Source organism: Chiloscyllium punctatum, chromosome 38 (assembly GCF_047496795.1).
Source record: "Chiloscyllium punctatum isolate Juve2018m chromosome 38, sChiPun1.3, whole genome shotgun sequence".
Taxonomy (NCBI): domain Eukaryota; kingdom Metazoa; phylum Chordata; class Chondrichthyes; order Orectolobiformes; family Hemiscylliidae; genus Chiloscyllium; species Chiloscyllium punctatum.
Genome location: NC_092776.1, coordinates 31,988,459 through 32,015,441, shown reverse-complemented (window position 1 = coordinate 32,015,441; position 26,983 = coordinate 31,988,459). Strand labels below are relative to the sequence as shown.

General features: G+C 40.2%; 1 protein-coding gene across 10 annotated transcripts in view; it reads left to right on the top strand.

Moving 5' to 3' along the window:
• The window catches only part of LOC140463507 (C-terminal-binding protein 2), a 285,613-nt gene extending 267,890 nt beyond the window's left edge, over positions 1–17,723 (top strand). For all 10 annotated transcript variants that reach the window (XM_072557560.1, XM_072557562.1, XM_072557559.1 and 7 more), the window contains 3 exons: positions 7,015–7,142; positions 7,947–8,064; positions 15,879–17,723. In XM_072557560.1, the coding sequence (XP_072413661.1) occupies positions 7,015–7,142; positions 7,947–8,064; positions 15,879–16,059 (427 nt within the window). In that variant the 3' untranslated portion in view covers positions 16,060–17,723. The remainder of the gene's footprint in view (positions 1–7,014; positions 7,143–7,946; positions 8,065–15,878) is intronic.
• The last annotated feature ends 9,260 nt before the right edge of the window (positions 17,724–26,983 follow it).

Here is a 26,983-nt window from a genome sequence, read left to right as displayed (position 1 = left end):
TGAAAACATATTGAGAAAAGGAGAGGGGAAAATGTAGTGTTCTAAGTTGTTAATAGGACGGACATCTTATTGGGGAGAAACACCCTTGGTGTTAGGAGAGAAAGAGACAGTCACTTTGTGCTGAATGGGAGAAATGGAATGAGCTGTTAATGGAAAGAGAGCAATTCAGGAGAGACCCCTTTTGGATTAGCGAAGGCCGGGAACGGTAACAATGAAATGGATCCAAAAGTGGCGATAAAAATCAATTAACCAGAATATTTACTTGAGAGATTTTATTTGAATGGCCTAAAGCTAAATGTTATTGTATGTTTTAATTCTTTACAGCTTTGCAGTTCCAGAATTGTGACAAATGTGTTATTCAATGTTTCATCACTTTAAGGATTAAAAAAAGTTGTTTATTCATCCAAATATTGTTACTCTGGTATCATAAATATTCATCCTGCATTATAGGTATTTCTTGTATTTGTGGGAGACTAGGGATAAGAAAAGTCACACAAGGATTTTAAACCAGAGAGTAACAATTTTGCATTTGAGGCAGGGACATTCAGTTGGCTTTAAGTTGCTCCTTTTACTGTTAATATGGACATGGAAAGTTAGGATTAGGAATAGTTAACCTTTAGAATCTGACAAAACATGAGAACATTGAGGTTTCATTTGGACAAGCAGTGTACACAGCTTTTTAATTTATTATAAAAGGTAAATGATTTATAGATTTAAACCATATGGTAGAATTGTATACTCGTACTTGGCCAAAACGAATGAACTATTCCCAAAAAATTGAGCAAGATGGTTAAATTTAAGTAAATTCAAGAGGATGTTACAGTGACACACTGCCACCTTATTCCTATAATGCTATATCACGTCAGATGCTCCTGTGCTCATCTTGTGGTGAAGTGGAGGTGCAGGTGTTGGACTGGGTTGGACAAAGTTAAAAATCACACAACACCAGGTTATAGTCCAACAGGTTTCTTTGGAAATATGAGCTTTTGGAGTGTTGCTACTTCATCAGGTAGCTTATGGTGGTTAGCATCATGCTCAGATTTTGTTCTTAATTTGCAATTGTTCCCAGGACCAACTGTTTCTATTTTCTATATGTTGGACTAGGTGATGACCTTAAACCTCTGTCCACATGTATACTTCAGCTTTAAGTAACTGTAGGGTGTGAAACATTCATTTTTCTTTCTTTTGCCTTTAGCCAAGCGCAGGTCCAGATTGAATGTTAGTAGTTTCCCAGTCTGACTCATTGACATGTTACTGGACAGTATTGAACAAGTGTGCCACCCAGGGGAGCCATTGCCAAATAACTTTGCCTGTGATTTTACAGCAGTATTAAACAAGCTCTTCGGATGACAGCAACAAACTACTGAAGATCTGCTTTGGCATTTTACAGAGATACTAAAATGTTTATACTCACTTCCAAATATCTCTACTTCTCAATACATGCACTATATGTTCATTAGCCATTCCCTGTAAATTATAACACAGTGCCTGCAACTTTATTTCTGTGACTGGATTTTCACATTGAAGCATTGTACTTCCTTAAAGCTGATAGCCTTCTTGCAAATAAATTCATGTTCTGCTCTTTACATAGCTAAAATTATTTGGTCTATTGCAGATGATCTGTGCAAATTGCTAACTACCTCCTTTTAATTTGTTATTTTGTGTGAAAAGTGGTAGCAGGATTGAAACACCATCAGGCTTAGAGTGTCAATATTCAGTCACCAAGTTCTAATGGTACATTCACTGTATTGTATTGATACAAAACAGTAAACTATACAAAGCTTTATTACAGGAGAAATGAACAGTATTGGTGTTTCAGGCGGACACAAAATGACCACCACCATAAGGGTCTAAATCTTGATCATAGACTTAAGGATAGCTAGATTGTAACAAAGAATATTGGGGAAAAAATATTTGTGTGACATTTAATCATCCAAAATATAAATTCTTTTGTTAAGTAATTCCTCTATTCCGTCAGGAAAATAGACACCTTAGGGACAAATGTCATTGTTAGCAATGTCTATATATAGATTGTAGAAAATTATTTATTTTTAATGAATACCTTTTTTCAAAATTGAAATCCATTGCAGAACTGCTATTTTAATCCAGGATTTTATAATCTGTTATGCTGGAGTTTTAATGTAAACACTGGTATCATTGCTAACTAGCAAAGCTTACACTAACAGGCAAAACATAGATTTTCTGTTTATTCTCAGTCTCTAATTTCTCCATCTGAAGGTAATGATCCCTTCTATGTACTGTGCCAAAGGAACCAGAATCTGTTGTCATGAATAATGACATTTACAAGAGTATTATGTTTAAAAGTGTACCTTAAACTCAATGTAGAAAAGAACATTCTGATTGTTGGGTTTGGTGAATTCCTTAATGAACACTCAAGTTCTACAGACATGCCATGTAAATGTAGGTCACCATTGGGAGAAAAATCCAAATAGTAACCCACCAAGGCTTTCAATTATCAGTTTTAGCAGCTTTCACAGCTCACAGGGCAGTGAAGAAAAGCTGCTGCTAAGTCACAGAGGGACAGAAAGTTGTTACCTTTGAGAAGCAGGGAAACTGCTTTCTGTTAAGGACAGGGTGCTTCATTTCTGTTCAAAAGAATGGGAACAGGACAAATAGGTCTCTTGAACATTTAAGGAATCTGAGTCGTTGAGGTACAGTCTGCTGGTGATATCAACTCAGGTAGGCAGAGTGAAGGGATTGTTGGAAAACACTGGAAGTTTTATCTTAGTTTGGCAGAGGGTGGTGCCCTTTTGTTTGTATTGGAAGTGACTTTCAATTTTTTCTCTTAAGACTGCACAAATGGCAGAATAAAAACATTTTGTAAGACATATTTTGGTAGCATTAGTTAGTTAATTTGAAGCATAACTTTTTTCTTTAGTTTGATGTATCAGATAGTTGTTAATGTTTGATCCATGTTGATTTTAGCTTACTTGATGCAGTAAAAATCTTCACAAGTGGGATCTTGTCCATTTTTGTGTTATGTAATTCTGTTTACTTCTGTTCCTGTCCTGGGAATTCCTTCTCAAAAGTTATTGATCTCTGAAGGGATAGCAACAGTTGAATTTAAGGAAGGAACTATTCTAGCCAAAGAGATATGTGAATGTGGAACTTGGTACCATACTGGCTAAAGCTAATTCTATGCACCTAATTAAAGGGGATTTAGATGAGTCCATGAGGGAGACCGGAATAGAGAATTAGTGATAGATTCAGATGAGAAAATGTTTCTATGTATACCCTATGTAATGCTATTATGTCAATATATACGTATGTATTAATTGCATAATGTGGACATCTCACTACTATTATGAATGATAGGATATCTTAATTTCTGTAGCTGGCTCTTTCTTTGCTTGAAATTGAGACGAAACAAGCAAGAAAAATGAAAGCTTTTTTTCCTATTCATTCAGGGAATGTTGGCGTTGCTGGCTGGACCAGAATTAATTATCCATCCCTAGTTGCCCTTGAGAAAGTGTGGAGAAAACTGCCACTTTGAATTGCTGCAGACCTTAAGACATAGGAGCAGAAATTATGTCATTCAGCCCATCGAGTCTGCTACGCCATTCAATCATGGCTGATAAGTTTCTCAACCCCATTTTCCTGCTTTCTCCCCATAACCCTTGATCCCTTGATCTGGCCTCCACAGCCTTCTGTGGCAATGAATTCCATAGATTCACTGCTCTCTGGCTGAAGAAATTTCCCCTTATCTCAGTTCGAAAAGGTCTTCCCATTACTTGAAGGCCAGGCCCTCGGGTCCTAGTCTGTCCTACCAATGGAAATATCGTCCTAACATCCACTCTGTCCAGGCCATTCAATATTCTGTAAAGTTTCAATTAGATCCCCCTCACCCTTCTAAACTCCATTGAGTATAAACCTAGAGTCCTCAAATGTTCCTCATATAATAAGCTCTTCATTCCTGGGACCATTCTCATGAACTTCCTCTGAACACGCTCCAGGGTCACTGCATTCTTCCTGAGATATGAGGCCCAAAACTGCACATAATACTCCAAATGTGGTCTCAGAAGTACATCCCTGCTTTTATATTCAAGTCCTGTCAAAATAAATGCCATTATTGCATTTGCCTTCTAACTACTGACTCAACCTACAAGTTTACACTGAGAGAATCCTTGACTAGAACTCTCAAGTCTCTTTGCACTTCAGACTTCTGATTTTTTTTCCCCATTTAGAAATTGATCCATGTCTCTATTCTTCTTACCAAAGTGCATGACTTCACACTTTCCCACTTTGTACTCCATTTGCCATTTCTTTGCCCATTCTCCTAACCTATCCAAATCCTTCTGCAGCCTCCCCATCTCCTCAGTGCTACTTGTCCCTCCACCTATCTTTGTATCGTCTGCAAACTAAGCCAGAATGCCCTCAGTTCCATCATCTAGATCGTGAATGTTTAAAGTGAAAAGTTGTGGTCCCAACACCACTTGTCACGGGCTGCCATCCTGAGAAAATGCCTTTTATCCCCACTCTCTACTTTCTACCAGACAGCCAAGCTTCTATCCATGCTAGCACCTTGCCTCTAATACCATGGGCCCTTACCTTGCTCAGTAGGATCCTGTGCAGCACTTTTTCAAAGGCCTTCTTGAAGTCCAAGTAAATAACATGCATTGGTCTCCTTGGTCGAACATGGTTTCTAGCTCTTCAAAGAATTCTAGCAGATTTGTCAGGCATGACGTCCCCTTGATGAAACCATGCTGATTTTGCCCTATTTTACCATACACTTTCAATCTTACACTTCACAATGGATTTCACTATCTTACCCATGACTGAGGTTAGGCTAATTGGCCTGTAATTTTCCATTTTTTGCCTTACTCCCTTTTTAAACAGAGGTATCACATTAGTGATTTTCCAGTCCTCTGGGACCCTTCCTGATACTAGTGATTTCTGAAAAGTCACCACTAACACCTCCACTATCTGTTCAGCTATCTCCCTTCGAACTCTGGTGTGTACTCCATCGAGTCCAGATGATTTACCCACTTCAGGCCATTCGGTTTTTCTAGCACCTTCTTGGTGATGGCCACCATACTCAGCTCTGCCCCCTCGCTCTCCTGAATGTTTGGAATGTTACTCATGTCTTCCACTGTGAAGACTGATGCTCAGCCATTTCCTTGTTCCCCACTACTGTCTCTGTGTCATTTGCCAGCAGTACAATGTCTGCTTTTGCCTCTCTCTTGCCCTTTATATATATATCTAAAGAAACTCTTCCTTTATATTACTGGCTAGTTTACCCTCCTATTTAATCTTCTCACTCCTTTTGTTGCCTTCTGTTGGTCTTTGTAAGTTTCCCAATCCCCTTTGCCACATTATATGCTTTCTCTTTTGCTTTTATGCTATCCCTGACTTTGCTAGTCAGCCATGGTTGCTTCATCCTCCCTTTCCTCCCCTTTCAGCCTTCCACAGAGACCATTCCCTCCGTAACTCCCTTGTTAGGTCCATGCCCCCCCCACCAACCCATCCTCCAGTCCCAGCACCTTCCCTTGCCACCACAAGAGGTGTAAAACCTATGCCCACACTCCATCTAAGGCTCCAAAGGATCTTTCCACATCCGGCAGAGGTTTTCCTGCTCATCTCCTGTGTTTGTTGCTCTCGATGTGGTCTCCATTGTGGACGCCAACTTCCAGAACATTTCAGAGAACATGTCTGGGACACATGCACCAATCAATCCCACCACCCTGTGGCCGAACGCTTCAACTCCCCCTCCCAGTCTGCCGAGGAAATGCAAGTCCTGGGCCTCCTTCAAATCCTAGCCACCCAATGACTGAAGGAAGAATGCCTCATTTTCTGCCTTGGGACCCTCCAACCACACAGGATCAATGTTGATTTCACCAGTTTTCTGATCTCCCCTCCCACCACCTTATACCAGATCCAACCCTCCAACTCGGCGCTACCCTCTTGAACTGCCCTACCTGTCCATCTTCCTTCCCATCTATCCGCTCCACCCTCCACTCCAATCTACACCATCACCCCCACCTTCATTTATCAATCGCATTCCTAGCTACCTTCCCCCCCCCCCCCCCAGCCCTATACCCCTTCCATTTATCTCTCAGCCCACTTGCCCTTCACCCCAACTCCTTCTGTGATGCCCACCAGTCAGTTTTGATCTACACCACAAGCTCATTCACCTTATTCCTTATACTGTGTGCATTCAGATAGAACACTTTCAGTCCTGTATTAACAGTCCTTCTTTTTATTGTCATTCATTTGTTAAGTGTGCTTGAAGTTTGAGTGCTGACCCTTTCCAAACACTTTGTGTCTGTGCTGAGTTCTGGATCTTTATCACCTCCTTTAATTTGGCCTTTCTAATACTGGTGCCCATCTCCCATTTCTCCCACACCAATCTTTGAGCCACCCATTTACTTACTTAATCTTATTGATCCTGTGCCCATTAGCTTGTGGCTGAGGTAGTAATCCAGAGCTTTAATTTAGCTCCTAGCTGTTCATCCTCCCTCAGCAGAACCTCTGCCCTAGTTGTTGTATGTAGACCCACAATGCCATTAGGGAGGGAGTTCCAGGATTTTCATCAAGCAACATTGATTGAACAGCAATATATTTCCAAGTTAGAATGGAGAGGAACTTGCAGGTGGTGGTGTTCCCATGTATCTGCTGCATTTGTCTGTCGAGATGGAAGTGGTCATGGGTTGGGAGGATGCTGTTCAAGGAGCCTAGTGATTTTCTGCAATCTATCCTCTTTTGAAAGGTGGGATCTGTGAGAAGATAAAAGGAGATAATAAAGTTAGGAGAGTACACTAATGCCACTCTCCTTGTACTGCAACCCATAGCAATGACAAAAATTGTTGCTTTTAACATTTTTTTTGGCCTGAGGAAACTGGTATTCAGTGTCAACATGAACTACTTTAGTAGTTTGACTTAGATGTGCTTGCCATGTTAGCAGGGTTCTTGTGCTGCTTTATCTTATTTATTTGTTCCACATGCAGAGAGTGTAAACATAACAGATAATTGTCCCTTTTTTTCATTCCTGTGCAGTTTTACACAGGGCCCATTGAAAGATGCTCCCAACTTGATCTGCACACCACACACATCTTGGTACAGTGAGCAGGCATCCCTAGAGATGAGAGAAGCAGCTGCTACTGAGATTCGTAGAGCTATTACAGGTGAGACCATCTGACAGTTAGATGTAATTTAGATGCAGTTTAAGAAACAAACAATAATGATGCCTATTTATGAGTAATTATGGAAAAGTATGACAGTTTTGATTTAAGTAAATATTTTCATCAATCTACTCAATATTATAATTTTAATACTTAAGACATTTAGAAGTACTGCCATTTTAATCTCATAGGTATAACAATGTAGAAATAAAATTTTCTATTTATTTGTGGGACTTGGCTACTGCTGACAAAGTAATTGCTCTTGAGAAATAGATAGTGAGTCACCTTCTTGATCTGGTGGTGTAGTAACACCTAAGCTGCTGAAGGGGAGAATTTTAACTCTAACAGCAAAAGATCTATTTCCAAGTCAAGGTAATGTGCAAGTTGAAAGGAGAGTGCAAGTGGCGGGCATTCCGATGTACCTGCTACTCTTGTTATTCCACAAGGTAGAATATGCTGTTGAAGGAGCCTTCACATGTTGCTGCAGTGCACCTTGTAGGTCTCTCTTTCCCAAACCTTTTCTCACTGTGACTTCAAGGCTTGAAAATAGCATGACCCTTTGATGAGTGGTGGTGCATAGGGGAGGGGAGGACCTTTTAATGAGAGCATGTGACCGCAAGTCTTCAGCTCGCAATCCCCACTTGGGAACCTGCCCCACACCTACCCAGCCCTGTTGTAGATGACACATTAGTGGTGGAGGGTGTGAATGTTTAAGGTAAAATAATTATTACATTTGTTACTACTTCCTCATGAATATATAGATGCAGTTTTTACCTTCTGTTATCCATGCCCTTTTGCTTGCTCCAGGCCGAATTCCAGACAGCTTAAGAAACTGTGTAAATAAGGATTACTTTGTTACGACTGCAGCCTGGCCAACGATGGACCAGCAAGCTGTCCACCCAGAGCTCAATGGGGCCACCTACAGGTAGGAAAATTACATATTTGTGTGTTTGCAGGAATATAGTACTAATACTAAATGTAGTAAGTTTAATTTTTATCATTTTAATTTTACTTGTGATTTTATAAATTTTTAAAAATTCGTTCATGGGTGTGAGTATCGCTGGCCAGGCCAACCTTTATTGTCCATTCCTAATTGAGGTTAAGACTCAATCACATTGTTTGTCAGGAATAATGTGTAGACCAGTAAGGATTAAAAGTTTCCTTCCCTAGAGGCATTAGTGAACCAGATGGGGTTTTTGCAACCATTGTTATATGGTCACTGTTAGGGTAGCTCTTTATTTCAATTTTTTAAATTAAATTCAAATTTGACCATCTTCCATTGTGTCCCCAAAGCATTTGCGTAGGGTTCTGGATTACTAATCCTGCGATATTACCACTGCTTCCTTATTGTCCTTTATTAGCCTTCAAGAATTCCATTGTAGGGTATAGATATCATAGCTGTTTGATAACTGCCATCAAACATTTTACATTAACAGCCGATAATAGGAGAACTTTGCTGGTCTTAATTGGTCTATCTGCTTTCAATATTTTAAGCTCCAAAATTAAGTAGCACTTCTACTTTGAGGTGTTTTACATTGTGACTGGATTACATACAGTGTTCTCTGTAATTTCTTTTGCTGCTACATGGACCTCTGGATTGTGTAATTTTGATATCTCCTCATACTCAGGATTTCGGCTGTTTGAACGGCAATTCACTTTAGGTAGCCGTTGTAGTCTTTGCACAAAACTAATGTTTCCTCTGATGCAAATCATGGCAAAATAATAATGCTGCTGATTTTCAGATCCCACCTAACCACTTGGGAGGGAATGGTCTACAGTTGTGAGAAGCATGAACATTGATGCCATGTATGATCCAACTGTCAGACTGTGGATAATGAGCGCAATGCACTCAAAATGATCATTTTTGACAAGCAAATACATTGCTAGCTGTAGCCAAGATAGTGACTTATTTGCTTAATATTTTAACTATTTCATTGGTGAAAATGCACTGTTATTGGAATATTCCAATCATGACATTGACATAGAGTCATAGAGATGTACAGCACAGAAACAGACCCTTCAGTCCAACTCATCCATGCCACTAGATATCCTAACCTAATCTAGTCCCATTTGCCAGCATTTGGCCCATATCCCTCTGTACCCTTCCTATTCATCATCCTAAACCTATGCCCTCTAGTTCTGGACTCCCCTACCCCAGGGAAAAGACCTTGTCTACTTACCTTATCCATGCCCCTTATGATTTTGTAAACCTCTACAAGGTCACCCCTCAGCCTCCAACACTCCAAGGAAAACAACTCCAGCCTGTTCAGCCTCTCCCTGAAGCTCAAATACTCCAACCCTGGCAACATGCTTGTAAATCTTTTCTGAACACTTTCAAGTTTCACAACGTGCTTTCTATAGCAGGGAGACCAGAATGTTTCACAGTTTATAGCTTTTATAGGTATAAAATTTGATGTCATTAATTGTTAGAATTGAGAGGGGAAAAAAGTGAGGACTGCAGATGCTGGAGATCAGAGTTGAGAACGTGGTGCTCGAAAAGCACAGCAGGTCAGGCAATGTCCAAGGAGCAGGAGAATCAATGATTCAGGCACAAGCCCTTCATCAGGAATTATTAGAATTGAGCCTATTATGTTATAAGTTGCTAATTTAAGTCAAAACGTTGTACATGATGCCTGTTAACTCCTGCTAACTGACTGATGATATGTGAATGACCTTGAATTTAAAGTCTAGCCATGATTTATTCAATGTTCATCTCTGGGATGAGCTGATCAGCATTGCCTTGGACAATTAAGCATTTAATTGTGGAGGTTCAGGGGAAGTTGGTATTGGTTTACGTTCATGCTATTAAGTGTAATTAGTGATGGCTGTTCAACAGTTTATATATTAAATTGTCGCACCATCTTTAACCAAATGATAAGTTTGTCATGAGAATCAAGATCAGGCAGTACTAACTAACTAAATAATTAGCTAACCTATAGATTAAAGTGGATATTTCAATCACCAGAATATTATGATAATTTTGCAACTGCTGATGTTTGGTAAGTATGAACTAACCATTCATGTGTAATTATTCATTAAAGACCATAATAGTCTAAGAATGAACTGGAGGTTTTAATCAAAAGTCTTTCTGTCCTCTCAGAAATTTCCTTCTGCCCCCTCAAGAACATTCATCTAATATATTTGCCAATGAACTATTGGAGCAGTCGTCATTTTTTCATGACTGACTGTTGCCCAGAAATTTTACCTTGTCCTGTTAGTGTTTAAACAATATGATATGTTTGAAATATGTTGCTGTACTGTTTACAGCCTCAGGTAGAATACTGAGTAGAGTAATTCTGTACAGATTTCTTAAGTCTTTGTACACAAATTACTGATGATGAATAATAATTCTATCAAGCAATGTAAGTATTATTGTTAGTTTTAAAATCCTAAATGCATACCTGTAGATCATCAGGTAATTTTATGTGACTCAAATAAAATACCACACATGCTGGAGATCTGACATAAAGAAATAAAGTGTTGAAGAAACTCTACAGGTCTGGCAGCATCTGTGGAGAGAGGAACAGTTAACATTTCCAGTCTAAATACTTGAAGATCTGAAGGAGACCGATCTTTGGACCCAAAATAATTCTTTCTTTCTCCCTAAATGCTGCCAGACATGGTAAGTTTCTCCAACATTTCGGTATTTTAATTCTATGTGGCTCCACTTGCTGTGAGTGGACTTGTTCAATAATGCTGTCATTAGTTAAACTTCAGCCAGGCTACTTAACATCCACTATTCAAACTGCTGAAATAATTTAGGGTTTTAGTTCAACGAAGGCACTCGCTTCATCTTACCAACAAAATATATGATGCTAAGCTGGAATACAAAGTATTTTTCTGAAGGATGCATTAGCTGTAACTTCAGTTTTGATGAGTATCCAAAACATTTGGAGAGATGGTTAGTGGCTTTTTGTGGTACAAACTACTGGCTTAAAGATGGCAAGACATGAGTTCCTAACACTAAGGTGCACGATACCCTTTATCAGAATATGAATGCCTTTGCTGTTAATCATTTAAGAAAAGTCTTAAATGTTGTGAGCTCTCCTCATTCACAAAAAAACTCCTATCTTGATACTTAAAGCATGCCATTTATTTCAGCCAGCGTCTGATATCATCTGGTGACTAAATACCATATAGTAAAGAAAACATGCATTTTAAAGTTAAGTTTCAGTTAATAGGTGATGCGAAGCTTCTGTCCCTAACTCACCGTGACCTTACAGTAAGTCTGCAGTAGTGAGCAGAGTAGGTTTTTTCTTGATTATATGTTTCATTGAGATATGTCTCTTGATTAAACTTAAAAAAGAAGTCATATGTATTAACATAACCTGAAGCAGTGTTTTGTAGAGGAATAAGACAGTGTTATTTTCTGGGTCTGTAGATTGAAAGAAGCAAAAATGGCCTTTAGTAAAGTGATATCTTGTCAGATGTAGGAGGTTAGGGAGAGTTTACGGGTTACTGAGGATTATATCTACAATAAATGCAGTTGGTTGAGAATCCTATCAGAATGAATGGACCAGTTGGAGAGACACTTAGAGGCAATGAGGAATTAACAAAAGCAAGGGGATGTGATGGTTGGCAGTTATAGGAAGGGGGAAAAGTTGCAATATAGTCACATAGATGGGTTAACTCCAGGAAAGGTAAGAGAGGTAGGCAGTTAGTGCAGGAGTCTTCTGTGGCTATCCCCATTTCAAACAAGAATGCTGTTTTGGAAAATGTAGAGGGTGATGGATTCTCAGGGGAACGTAGTACAAATAGTCAAGTTTCTGGAATTGAGACTGACCACAATGCAGTGAGGGGTACATTGGATTTCAAGAGATCGATTGTGTTAGGGGACTCTCTCTAGTCTGAGGTACAGGCAGACGTTTCTGTGGCCAGCAGCGAAAAATCAGAATGGTGTGTTGCCTCCCTGGTGCCAGGATCAAGGATATTTCTTAGAGGGTGCAGAATGTTCACAAGGTGGAGAGGGCCTACCAGTCATTGTACATATTGGAACCAACAACATAGGAAGGGAAAAGGTTGAGATTCTGAAAGGAGATTAGAGAGTTAGGTAGGAATTTAAAAAGGAGGTCCTCGACCGTACTAATACCTGGATTACTCCCTGTGCTACGAGCTAGTGAGGACAGGAATAGGAGGATAGAGCAGGTGAATGCATGGCTGAGGAGCTGGTGTATGGGAGAAGGATTCACATTTTTGGATCATTGGAATCTCTTATGGGGTAGAAGTGACCTGTACAAGAAAGATAGATTGCACCTGAATTGGAAGGGGACTAATATCCTTGCAGGGAGATTTGATCGAGCTCCTCGGGAGGATTTAAACAAGTAAGGTCGGGGGTGGGGGCGGGATGAGTTGAGACCCAGGGATATGGTGAGGAAAGAGATCAAAGGAGACTGGTACAGTCAAACAGTCAGGGGCAAAGCAGAGAACAAGCTAGGACTGATAAATTAAACTGCATTTATTTCAATGCAAGAGCCCTAACGGGGAAGGCGGATGAACTCATGGCATGGTTAGGAACATGGGATTGGGATTACAGAATTAATAGCAATTACAGAAACATGACTCAGAGATGGACAGGACTGGCACCTTAATGTTCCAGGATACAAATGCTACAGGGAGGACAGAAAGGGAGGCAAGAGAGAAGGGGAAGTGGCATTTTTGATAAGGGATAGCGTTAATGCTGTACTGAGGGAGGATATTCCCAGAAATATATCCAAGGAAGTTATTTGGGTGAAACTGAGAAATAAGAAAGGAATAATCACCTTATTGGTATTGTATTATAGACCCCCTAATAGTCAGAGAAATTGAGAAACAAACTTGTAAGGAGATCTCCGTTATCTGTAAGAATAATAGGATGGTTATGGTAGAGGATTTTAACTTTCCCAACATAGACTGGAACTGACATAGCATTAAGGGTTTAGATGGAGAGGAATTTTTAAGTGTGTACAAGAAAATTTTCTGATTCAGTATGTGGATGTACCAACTAGAGAATGTGCAAAACTTGAACTACACTTGGGAAATAATGCAGGGCAGGTGACTGAGGTTTCAGTGTGGGAGCACTTTGGGGCCAGCACCCTAACTTTAATAGTTTTAAAATAGTGATGGAAAAGGAGAGACCAGATCTAAAAGTTGAAGTTCTAAATTGGAGAAAGGCCAATTTTGATGGAATTAGGCAAGAACTTTCAAAAGCTGACTGGGGCAGATGTTCACAGGTAAAGGGACGGCTGAAAACTGGGAAGCCTTGAGGAATGAGATGACGAGAGTCCAGAGACAGTATATTCCCATTATGGTGAAAGGAAAGGCTGATATACGTATCGGGAATGTTGGATGACTAAAGAAATTGAGGGTTTGGGTAAGAAAAAGAAGGAAGCATATTGTCAGGTTTACACAGGAACGATCAAGTGAATCCTCAGAAGAGTATAAAGGCAGTAGGAGTATACTGGAGAGAAATCAGGAGGGCAAAAAGGGGACATGAGATAGCATTGGCAAATAAAATTTAAGGAGAATCCAAAGGATTTTTACAAATACATTAAGGACAAAAGGATAACTAGGAAGAGAATAGGGCCCCTCAACGATCAGCAAGGTGGCCTTTGTGTGGAGCCACAGGAGATGGGGAAGATATTAAACGAGTGTTTTGCATCAGTATTTACTGTGGAAAAGGATATGGAAGATATAGAATTTAGGGAAATAGATGGTGACATCTTGAAAAATGTCCATATTACAGAGGAGGAAGTGCTGGATGTCTTGAAATGCATAAAAATGCATAAATCACCAGGACCTGATCAGGTGTACCCTAGAACTCTGTGGGAAGCTAGAGAAGTGATTACTGAGCCTCTTACTGAGATGTTTGTATCATCGATAGACACAGGTGAGATGCCAAAAGACCGAAGGTTGGTTAACGTGGTGCCACTGTTTAAGAAGGGTGGTAAGGACAAGCCAAGGAACTATAGACCGGTGAGCCTGACATCGGTGGTGGGCAAGTTATTGGAGGGAATCCTGAGGGACAGGATGTACATGTATTTGGAAAGGCAAGGACTGGTTAGGGATAGTCAACGTGACTTTGTGCGTGGAAAATCATGTCTCGCAAACTTGATTGAGTTTTTTGAAGAAGTAACAAAGAGGATTGATGAGGGTAGAGCAGTAGGTGTGATCCAAATAGACTTCAGTAAGGCGTTCGACACGATTTCCCAAAGGCGACTGGTTAGCAAGGTTAGATCTCATGGAATACAGGTAGAAGTAGCCATTTGGATACAGAACTGGCTCAAAGGTAGAAGACAGAGGGTGGTGGTGGATGGTTGTTTTTCAGACTGGAGGCCTGTGACCAGTGGAGTGCCATAAGGATCGGTGCTGAGTCAACTACGTTTCATTATTTATATAAATGATTTGGATGTGAACATAAGAGGTATAATTAGTAAGTTTGCAGATGACACCAAAATTGTAGGTGTAGTGGACAGCAAAGAAGGTTACCTCAGGTTACAACAGGATCTTGATCAGATGGGTCAATGGGCTGAGAAGTGGCTGATGGAGTTTAATTTAGATAAATGCGAGGTGCTGCATTTTAGAAAAGCCAATCTTAGCAGGACTTATACACTTAATGGTAAGGGAGTGTTGCTGAACAAAGAGACCTTAGAGTGCAGGTTCATTGCTTCTTGAAAGTGGAGTACAGGAGTTGGGAGGTCATGTTGTGGCTGTACAGGACATTGGTTAGGTGACTGTTGGAATATTGCGTGCAATTCTGGTCTCCTTCCTATGGGAAAGATGTTGTGAAACTTGAAAGGGTTCAGAAAAGATTTACAACGATGCTGCCAGAGTTGAACGATTTGAACTATAGGGAGAGGTTGAATAGGCTGGGGCTGTTTTCCCTGGAGTTTCGGAGGTTGAGGGGTGACCTCCTAGAGATTTACAAAATCATGAGGGGCATGGATAGGGTAAATAGACAAAGTTCTTGGGGTGGGGGAGTCCAGACTAGCGGGCATAGGTTTAGGGTGAGGGGGAAACATGTAAAAGAGACCTAAAGGGCAACTTTTTCATACAGAGGGTGGTCTGTGTATGGAATGAGCTGTCAGAGGAAGTGCTGGAGGCTGGTACAATTGCAACATTTAAAAGGCATCTAGATCGGTCTATGAATAAGAAGGGTTCAGAGAGATATAGTCCAGGTGCTAGCAGGTAGGACTAGATTGGGTTGGGATATCTGGTCAGCATTGGGATATCTGGTCAGCATTGACGAGTTGGACCGAAGGGTCTGTTTCCATGCTGTACATCCCTATGACTATGATCTGCCCTGTGCCCTTACCTCGAAAGATGTTGATCTATGCTGTGGTTCAGCAACTTTAATGTTTCCAGTTCTTTGTACTTCTTTCTGTCCATCTTGCTTAGGTAATGTTAGCTGGAGTATGAGAGAGTTTTTAAATGCAGGGCATCCTATCAAACCTCACTTTACAGCCTTACCTGATATCCATAACTTCATTATCTGACGCTGATGCTCATTTTTAATTGAAGTATTGTTTATTATGAATGTAATTTGTTTGAAATCTAGCATGTCTTTCTGGGTGTGCAGCGAGTCATAAAACTCAAATGCCAACATCAGATTTTCAGGTATGCTTTCAGTTTCTCATTGACTGGATGACAGAGGAGAAATATTACTGATAAGAGTCTATTGTTAAGTAGAACAGAATGTCTGAGTCAGGCTTGTCTGTACCTTTTGGAAGTTTTACATTTAATTAATCCTGTCTTCTTTTGTAGGTACCCTCCGGGTATAGTAGGAGTAACACCTGCAGGAATCCCAGCATCTATGGAAGGAATGGTTCCTGGGGGGGTGCCCGTCTCCCATAACCTTCCCGCAGTGGTGCATCCTTCCCACACTCCATCTCCCAATCAGCCCACAAAACACGAAGGCGACAGAGAGCACACCACTGAGCAATAGCATATTACAGAGCTCATCCAGTATAGGGTTGGGACCAAGAGACGCTGAAAATATCATTATAAAAATTGAATATTTATAGGATATTTGAGACCTGAAACTCTTCTAAGAATTTGTACTCTTTACAGCCGCCAGCTTGGGATGTTACAGTGTTACCCATGGATGGGGATAAAAGCTGCATTAAACCCAAGAGATCTCCCTTCACTCAACAGAAACTAAGAAGTATTTTACAGAGTGTGTTTTCCAATGATATGTCCCTGTTGATAAATGTGTGTCACGTTCCCTCATATCTTTTATCTGTTGATCACAAACTTTACTGGGTAGATTTTTCTTATATCATTTGAAATAAGTGTTTGATAGATGAGGAGAGAGTGAAATGTGTTATTGACAGAAAATGGTAGCCTTAGGTGTGAAATTTTAATAGTTAGATTGAAGCATTTCCCTTCATTCTCAGGAACAAACCTATTTGTATTGTTTGTCAGCAAGTTTGACTTCAAAACATTTGTTCCTCAAGGACCCCCATTTCTTGAACACACAAAACTTAATTTTCTCACCATGTGGCATTTTATATGAATTCATTGTGTTTTGGCTGGACATTTGAGTCCATCATGGTCTTAGAGTTAAGTGCATCAACAATGAAGCTGGTGAAAAAGAATGAACTGTTACATGGGATGTGACAGCCAGCAGTGATGATCCTTATGATGTTGTGTTGGTTAAAGTGGACTCTCTCCCAGTAAAAAGCATACCAGATCCAAATGTAGAATGTTACAAATCCCTTCCCCTTCACTCCACTTAGACAGAACTCATGATCCAGGTCAAGCTTACTACCCCAGCATTACTCTTTATTCATCCAAAGTATTTCCCCTCCCAATGTGTTTTTTTTTGATACTCAAAACACTGGATGTTATCAATCCATTTGCCTGATTTCACTTAAAAACAGCAGCTCACATTACATGTTCAATTTCCTGTAAACTTAATCTTTGGTTAATGTTCTTTTCAAGTAACAGAAGCATTTTATGTTTTATTTAGTTATATTCAGTTGTTGAGTGAATGGCTAAGTTGCGTTTAGTATTGCACATTATTAGAAACCATACAAAGTCCTGATCCAAACATTTATCTTTGCTCAGTATGTGTTTATTGTGATTCCCTCAATTATTTTTATTCTAGAGTTAATTTCTTATATGTAGGTTGCAATGTTTTAAAAATATCAGCAAAGACAAAATGTCTGATGATTTCTGTGAACCTATGGAAGTGCATACCACTGCTGAGAGGTGGAGGGGGGAGAGATACTGACTGTACCTGATATTAACCTACCCCTTTATAAGATGGGTCATCACCCAATGATGGAATATTTGTATGTGAAAACTCTGTTTAAACATTTTTTTAGGCTAAAGTGTTATCATTTAATCTAGAAAGCTCTTTATTACTGTTTGTTAAACTGTGTCATAAAACTTGCTGTTCTGTTGTTCAGATGTTGTGTGCAGCCATGTTGGGTTAACATTACTAGTGTTAAACCTTTTTCACTTGAAACTTTTTTGGTAGCTGTGCAGTGACAGTTTCCAATTGCAGGTAAAATCATTTTTAAAGTCAGTCTTTCAATTTCTATATTTCTTCAACAATTTGTGTTAACAGTGAAAATATAAAGAATTAAAAAATATTCCAAGTTATGTTTGCATGTGTCTTACTGTCGGCTGCTCCTGAAAACTCTTTTTCTGTCACGTCATTTTTAAAATCTGGAATCATTTGCCTTAATGTAAGTTTCCAGAATATTGTAATCTGTAATGGATTGTTCTTCATTTTCAGATTTTAATAATACTCAACACAATAACTGGGCTTTTTCCTTTGGTAGAAAATCAGCAGTGAGTAAGGAATCATCATAAAGGAGAAAAAAGCCCTGTCTCTTAATTGCTCTTATCCACTCATTTATTGTCTGATTTCAATGTACATAGCCATGATCTAGGCTACATTGCGTCAGTGCAGGAATGAGAATAGTTTACAAATTAGAAGGAGACCACTCACTTTATTGTGTCTTTTTTGGAGGAATTCAAAATTAATCAATCTGTTTATGGTTAATTAAAATACCAATTGGCTTTTCCTTTAAATTACATATACTTTTTATATTTGTGCACAGAGATTGTATGTTGCTAGTCAGGCCAGCATTTATTGTCTGTACTTAATTAACCTTGGTTGGTAGCAAGCTGCTTCCTTTATCGCTGCAGACCATGAAGTAATACATCTGGAGTGCTTAAAAAAGAGAGTTACAGAACTTGGACCCAATAGCAGCAAAGAAATAAAGTTCTCTGTGAGACTTGAGGGGTGGTTGGTTGTGTTTCCATGCATCAACGGCCCTTGTCCTTCAGAGGTATAAAATTCACTGGTTTAGAAGTTAGTTTTGCAGGATCATTGGTGAGTTACTGCAATGCACCAGTGAGGGCAGAGTGGATGGGATATTAATTAAGCAGGATGTTTTATCACAGATGGTGTCTAGATTCTTGTGTGTTGTTGAAATACTAACCTAGCCAAGTGGAAATTATTGTATGAAACTTTTGTCTTGTACATGGTGAAGAGGCTGTGAGGTGTCATAAGGTGAGTTACTTGCTGCAGAATTCCCAGCATTTCTTATATACAGTGTTAATTTCTGAATCATTGAATCCTCAAACTTTGATTTTAAATTGATAGCCCCTCAAAGAATTTTATCAATCTTTAAAATCGCCCTTTAACACATCCACAGCTATAGTTTATGTTTCTCTTTCTGCATTCTCTGAAAGTACTTCTGGAAGTTTTAATTATCTCCCCAACAGCAAACAAGTACAGACAATAAATGCTGCCCTAAATCTTTTCTATGCCTGCTTCTTCAAGCTAGGCTACCCTCCTTATAATTGGTCTCTCTCACTGTTGGTCATGGATCAACAACTATGACACTCCCTACTATATAATAGCAGTTTTCTCACAAACACAGTTCTTGCCATGGTAGACACCACTATTAGCATTCCAAAAGTGCTAATTAAAAATGGGCTAAAGTGGAGGTGAGGGGAAGGAAATAAGTACTAAGTAACAAGGGAAAAGTACTAAGGAAATTATTGAGGCCAAAGGCCTGAACCTGATGGCTTGCCTTCTAGGAATTTAAAGGAAGTAACTACAGAGCTCATGAAGCACTGGTAGGAATCTTGCAAGAATCCTTAGATTATGGAAAAGTCCCAGAGTTTTGGAAAACTGCCAATGTACTGTCCCTACTCAAAAAGGGAGGCAGACAAAAAAAAAGGTAAGCAATAGACTAGCTAACTTAAAATCTCATTTGGAAAGTGTCTGAGTCTATTATAAAATATGTAGTAGCAAAGCATTCAGAAATGCTAAATATAATCGAGCAGAAGTAAGAAAGTTAATTATAATTCTTTGAAGAAGTAATAAGCAGGATAGATAAAGAGGAACCGGTAGATGTAATACATTTGGATTTCCAAAAGACATTCAAGAAAGCATTGAACATAAGGCTGCCTAACAACATACGAGCCCATAGTGTTGGAGTTAGTATATTAGCATGGATAGAGGACTAGTTAATAAAGAGAAAACAAAGTTGGGATAAAGGAAGTATTTTCAGGATAGCAACTTTAAGTAGTAGAGTGCCACAGAGATCGTTACTGGGCCACAAGAATTTATAATAAATATTAATGACTGGGAGGATGAAAGTGAAAGTGCTATCTCTAAGTTTGGGGATGACACAAAAATAAGTGGAAAGGCAAGTGGTGAGGATGCCGCAAGGAGTCTACACAGGAATGTAAACAGATATTTGAGTGAGCAGAAACTTTGTACATGAAGGATACTGTGGGAAAATGTGAGGTTGTGCACTTTGGCAGAAAGAGTAGAAAAGCTGACTTTACATGGGGAAAGACTGCAGAAAGCTGTAGCACAGATATTCAGGCTGCTGGTACATGAATTGCAAAAAGCTAGCACCTAGGTTCAGTAGCTAATAGAGAAGGCAAATGGAAAGTTGGCCTTTATTTTAAAAAGAATGGAGAACAAAAATAGGGAGGTCTTGCTAAAACTAAAATTGTGAGACAACTGCTGAAATACTGTGAACAGTTATAGCCTCTTTATTCAAGCAATGATCTGGTGTCCTTGGAAGCAGTCCAGAGAAGGTTCAGTGTATTGATTCCTGGTATGGAGGGACTTTCTTTTGAGTAAAGGTTGAGAAGTTTTGCAGCAGAGAGCTTTTTTTAGATTTTTGCAGCAGAGAGCGGCGGGAGCTGGGCGGAAGTGAAGTCAGAGCGCAGAGCTGGTTGGGAAGGTAAGTGATTGTTATTTGAGTGGAGAAGGAACCCGAGACACTACACGTGTAGTGTCTCCCACCCTCCCTCCTCCTCTAACCTTAAAAAAAGGACTCAGTGTTCATAGTCTCCAAAACAAGTGGAGAGTTATGGCAGCGCAGGCAGTGGAGTGTTCCTCCTGCAGGATGTTTGAGGTAGGGGTGACCACCGATGCTCCTGTCGACTTCATCTGCAGGAAGTGCGGCCAGCTCAAGCTCCTCACAGACCGCGTTAAGGAACTGGAACTGGAGCTGGAGTTGTATGAACTGAGGATTATTTGAGGGGCTGAGAGGGTGATAAATAGAAGCTACAGAGACATCGTTATGGCAGAGAACAGAGGTAGCTGTGTAACAGAGAGGGGAAGGGGAGGAAGCGGGCAGTGCAGGGATCCCCTGTGGTCGTTCCCCTCAACAATAAGTATATCGCTTTGGATAATGTGGAACTTTTTCAAGGAACAGATACGACGTGTCCTTGATGTGTATGTACCTGTCAGGCAGGAAAGAGATGGTAGTGTGAGGGAGCCTTGGTTGACGAGGGAGGTTGAATATCTTGCAAAGAGGAAGAAGGAGGCTTACATATGGTTGAGGAAACAAGGTTCAGACAGAGCGTTGGAGGGATACAGGATAGCCAGGAGGGAGCTGAAGAAAGGGATTAGGAGAGCTAAGAGAGGGCATGAAAAATCTTTGGCAGGTAGGATCAAGGCTAACCCCAAGGCCTTTTATGCTATGTGGGAAACACGAGAATGACGACAACAAGGGTAGGTCCGAACAAGGACAGTAGTAGAAGACTGTGTATTGAGTTGGAAGAGATAGGAGAGGTCTTGAATGAGTACTTTTCTTCAGTATTTACAAATGAGAGGGAACGTATTGTTGAAGAGGAGAGTATGAAACAGACTGGTAAGCTAGAGGAGATACTTGTTAGGAAGGAAGATGTGTTGGGCATTTTGAAAAACGTGAGGATAGACAAGTCCCCCGGGCCTGACGGGATATATCCTAGGATTATATGGGAAGCAAGAGAGGAAATTGCAGAGCCGTTGACAATGATCTTTTCATCTTCACTGTCAACGGGGGTGGTACCAGGGGACTGGAGAGTGGGGAATGTTGTGTCCCTGTTCAAAAAAGGGAATAGGGATAACCCTAGGAATTACAGGCCAGTTAGTCTCACTTCGGTGGTAGCCAAAGTAATGGAAAGGGTACTGAGGGATAGGATTTATGAGTATCTGGAAAGACGCTGCTTGATTAGGGACAGCCAGCACGGATTTGTGAGGGGTAGATCTTGTCTTACAAGTCTTATTGAATTCTTTGAGGAGGTGACCAAGCATGTGGATGAGGGAAGAGCAGTGGATGTAGTGTACATGGATTTTAGTAAGGCATTTGATATGGTTCCCCATGATAGGCTTATGCAGAAAGTCAGGAGGCATGGGATAGTGGGAAATTTGGCCAGTTGGATAGAGAACTGGCTAATTGGTCGAAGTCAGAGAGTGGTGGTAGATGGTAAATATTCAGCCTGGAGCCCAGTTACAAGTGGAGTTCCGCAGGGATCAGTTCTGGGTCCTCTGCTGTTTGTAATTTTTATTAATGACTTGGAAGAGGGAGTCAAAGGGTGGGTCAGTAAATTTGCAGATAATACAAAGATTAGTGGAGTTGTGGATAGTGAGGACGGCTGTTGTCGGCTGCAAAGGGACCTAGATGTGATGCAGAGCTGGGCTGAGGAGTGGCAGATGGCATTCAACCCTGTCAAGTGTGAGGTTGTCCATTTTGGAAGGACAAATAAGAATGCGTAATACAGGGTTAACGGTAGGGTTTTTAGTAAGGTGGAGGAGCAGAGGGATCTTGGGGTCTATGTTCATAGCTCTTTGAAAGTTGCCACTCAGGTGGATAGAGCTTGTAAGAAGGCCTATGGTGTATTAGCATTCATTAGCAGAGGGAATGAATTCAAGAGTCATGAGGTGATGTTGCAGCTGTACAGGACCTTGGTAAGGCCACATTTGGAGTACTGTGTGCAGTTCTGGTCGCCTCACTTTAGAAAAGATGTGGAAGCTTTGGAGAGGATGCAGAAGAGATTTACCAGGATGTTGCCTGGAAAGGAGAATAGGTCGTACGAGGATAAGTTGAGAGTGCTAGGCCTTTTCTCATTGGAACGGTGAAGGATGAGGGGTAACTTGATAGAGGTTTATAAGATGATCAGGGGAGTAGATAGAGTAGACAGTCAGAGACTTTTTCCCCAGGTACAACAGAGTGTTACAAGGGGACATAAATTTAATGTGAAGGGTGGAAGGTATAGGGGAGATGTCAGGGATAGGTTCTTTACCCAGAGAGTGGTGGGGGCATGGAATGCGCTGCAAGTGGGAGTGGCAGAGTCAGGGTTAGTGAGAGCCTTTTTCCTTGGATGGTGAAGGCTAACATGAGGGGACATAGATTTAGGACAGATATCAGGGTTTTTTTTTAACTCAGTAGTAGGGGCATGAAATGGTCTGCCTGCAACAGTAGTAGACTCACCAACATTAAGGATATTGGACATACATATGAATAATAATATAGGTTAGATGGGCATCAGATTAATTTCACAGGTCAGTGCAACATTGAAGGGCCTGGACTGCGCTGTAACGTTCTATGACATCTAATCTTCCCTGGTTCTATGGAAAGCAGAATCAAAGATCTTCTGGCTCTAACTCAAGTTTAATGTAAAATATCCAGTTTCAGTAATCCCGTACTTTTCACCAGGAGGTTATAATGTACACCATGTTTTCACATTACTGCTCAAAACTGATCAAAGCTTTGTCATTGTACCTTGCCTACAAGGCCACAAAGTGTGGATACCATTTTGAAGACAATAACTTATTAAGAACACTAAGTGAAGGAGAGTGAACCTGTGTGAACAGCAGCAGCAATAGCAGGATAAATACCTGAGGAACAGGGTCTAGACCAAAGTCAGTCCAAGCAACAAAAGCAGCAGTAATGGAGTGAAGGAGTGAACCTAGGGGTGAACAGCAGCCACAGTAGGATAAATAAGTCAGGAGCAGGGCCTGGACCAAAGACAGTCCAAAGAACAACAAGGTGAAGGTGAATAAACCTTGACATGAGCAATGGCAGCAGGATCAATTGCTGAGAAAACATGGAGCTGAATCGGAGGGCTGAACTCTGGAGATGACATCGCGGTTCCAAATGTGACATAATATTGGCTGCTCAGGACCCCAGGTTTGCAGACTGAGCGAGTAGTGTCTGGAGAGACAAGTACTTATTTTTGGTAGTCCGAGTCTGCTACGAAAAGAGTGTGGAAGTGACAAATACATATGTTTATGTAATCAGCTCCTGGATTGTTGTCTGTAACATTGGGGGAAAAAGTAAATCTTATGCTGAATAGTTTAAAACAAAGTAGTCAGGAGAGGAGACCTTGAGCAATTAACTAGCTTTTATTCATGGCCATGGGGAATTACATCTTCATTCGGGGAAGAAGTCTGACACAATTCCCCATGGCCATAACTAAAAGCTAGTTAATTGCTCAAGGTCTCCTCTCCCAACCAGTTGGTTTTAAATGATTCTGCATAAGATTTACTTTTCCGCAAGAATTGGCAGGATACATTTTACTGCAAAACTTGGTTTGTGACAAAAATGGCTTCCGTACAGTTTTGTGTCAATTTTGGTCAAATTCTCCCATAGATAATAAGACTGATTTAATTGTAGGGCGAGGATTTGGCCCCATGCAAATGCTCTTACCCCAAAATATGGGAAATCAGGGACACTTCACCTGCAGCTCCTGATTTGTCACATGAAGCACCTGGAGCTGTAGCTAGATACACTACGGAACATCCATGAGACCAAGGATGTCATGGATAGCATGTTTACTGCCGGTGTGACCAACTCACTAATGGGTTTGCAGACTGTGAAGAGTTAGGTGACCCCCGGGAAGTGGCCATACAGGAGGTCGAATTTTCAGTGGGGGGGAAGCATTTCAGGAACAGGGACCATAATTTTGTTAGTATTAAGTTACTTATGACTAAAAGTCCTTGGGTGAAAGAACTAAACTATGGGAAGGCTAACTACCACAACATTAGGCAGGAGCTAGGGCATGTTGATCAGAGCCAGCTGTTTGTGGGTAAATCTACATCTGGCATGTGGGACTGTTTTAAAGGCCAGTTGATTCAAATTCAGGACCAACATGTTCTTGGGGGGGTATGTTGATACTCTGGGGCATGTCAATATAAAATAAAGGTGGTAGTGAATGGTGGTTTGAAAAGCATTAAGGTAGACAAGTTCCAAGCACCTGGTGGGATCTATTCCAGAATGCTGAGGGATGTAGGTGAGGAAATTACTGAGACCTTGTATGAAATATTTGCATTCTCTTTAGTCATAGGAGAGGTCCCAGAAGACTGGAGAATAGCTAACGTTGTTCTTTCATTTAAAAAGGGCAATTGGGATAATCTTGAAAATTACAGGCCAGTAAGCCTAGCTTAAATTATTGTAAGGATTCTTAAGGATCAGACTTACTCGTGGAAAAATATAAATATATTAGCAATTGGCAGCATGGCTTTGTGTGAAGAAAGTCGTGTCACAAACTTCAGTTTTCTGAGAAATGACAATGATTGATGAGGGCAATGTGGTAGATTTTAACTACATGGACTTTAGCAAGGTGTCTGACAAAGTCCTTCATGGCAGACTGATAGAAAAGTGAAATCACATGGGATCCACAGTGAGCTGGTAAGGTGGATAAAACTGGCTTAGTCATTGGGGTAGCAATGTGTTTTTCTGACAAGAGACCTGTGACAAGTGGTGTTCTGCATGGATTTCTTTTGATTGATATGATTTGGAGGAGAATGTGGGCGGTGTGATTAATAAGTTTGTGGGCACACAAAGATTGGTGGGGGCTACATAAAGTTAGAACGATTGCCAGAGGATACAGCAGTTCAGGCTGAAGAAATCCAGACAAATGTGAGGTGATGCATTTTGAGACATCTAATGCAGAAACAAAGAATACAGTAACTGGCAGAACCCTTAGTAACAGGAACATAGAGGGATCTAGGTGTACAGGTCCACAGTTCCCTGAAAGTGGCAACACAAGTGGATAAAGTGGTCAAGGTGGCATATGGCATTATTGCCTTCATCAGTCAGGGCATAGAGTAAAAGGTTGATAAGTCATCAAGTAACTATTATAGAAATTCAGTTTGGCCACATTTGGAATACGTGTACAGTTCTGGTGGCTATACTACCAGAAGGACGTGGAATCTTTGGAGAGGGTACAGAAATAGTTTACTCTGATATTAGCTGTGATGAGAGATTTGGCATGTTCTAATTTGAACATCAATGGATGGGGGGTTGGGGCGGGGAGGGGGTGTAACCTGATAGAAATGGATAGTTAGAGTCCTTTTCTGAGGGGAGATTTGTCAATTATGAGGGAATATAGTTTTAAAAGGAGATGTGAGAGGCAGGTTTGTTTATAGATAGGGTGCCAATTGTCTTGAATATGCTGCCAGGGTAAGTGGTGGAGGCAGACACAATAGCAGCATTAAAGAGGCATCTTGGTAGATGTATGAATAGGCAGGGATTAGAGCACAGAGGCAAAAGGTGTCAGTGCTAGCTTGGTAGGCCAAAGGGCCAGTTCTCATACTGCATGGTTCTTTATTTTTTGATCCAATCTTTATGGAATGAATATCATCAAGAAATGGGAGAAAATATTCAAAGGTGATATTTCAGGAATTAATTTCAGAAGTTGATTTTTGTTTTATTGTGACAGGGCTGATTGATAGATTGCATTTCTCGTTATTTCTGACCAAAATTACAACACTAGGTATCAGCATTTCACCAAACTTTTTAGCATACAATCTATGTCAGTCTAAGTTCATGCCTTTTAGGAGATTGATAAAGTAATTGTCATACTTCATTGTTACAGGAGTAATAGTAATTTTCACTGTTGAATAATGTATAAATGTCATACAATACTTTAATTGTTGGTATGATTCACCACTGTCATTCTTAGTGTTGTACACAGAATGCAGTAAATGTGGTTTGAATTTCATTTTCTAACTTTTTATTGTCACAATTGTATCGCATGTTTCAGGGCTCATTGAGAAATTGATCAATTAAATCATATATGGCTGCCAAGAGGTTATAATAGAAGTAAATTGGTTAGTCACTGGCAGTGAAGACAATATTAAATATTTTGTTAGGGTGTAACTGAGGGAAGAATGAAGGGTGTTGGTTTTCTGCAGCATTTATTTTTTTTATTCCCAAAACAAGTTCTAGCTCCATTCTTAACAATGGAGAGGGTGGTAAATGATCTCTTTTCCACAGAAGTAATGACTCACAATACAGGAATTGCCTTCCAGTAATTTCATCAAAACTATAAAAATTTGAATGGCTAATATCTATAATAACACTAAGTTTGTAGAGCAAAATTGAAAATACTGTACATGGGTAGATTTTTTTTCTGGCAGGAGCACTTGAGAAACACCTAGCAAATTGTTGGAACAGCGGAGGTATTTTGTTGGACCTGGTACTGCATGGAATGAATTATTTTCTAGTTTTAATAATATTTTTTGCTTGCAGCTAAAGCTATTCTACACCTGGATTTTCTAATTCATTTAATATGTTCCAATGCACCAGTGTACATGTTAATTATTACTTGTACAC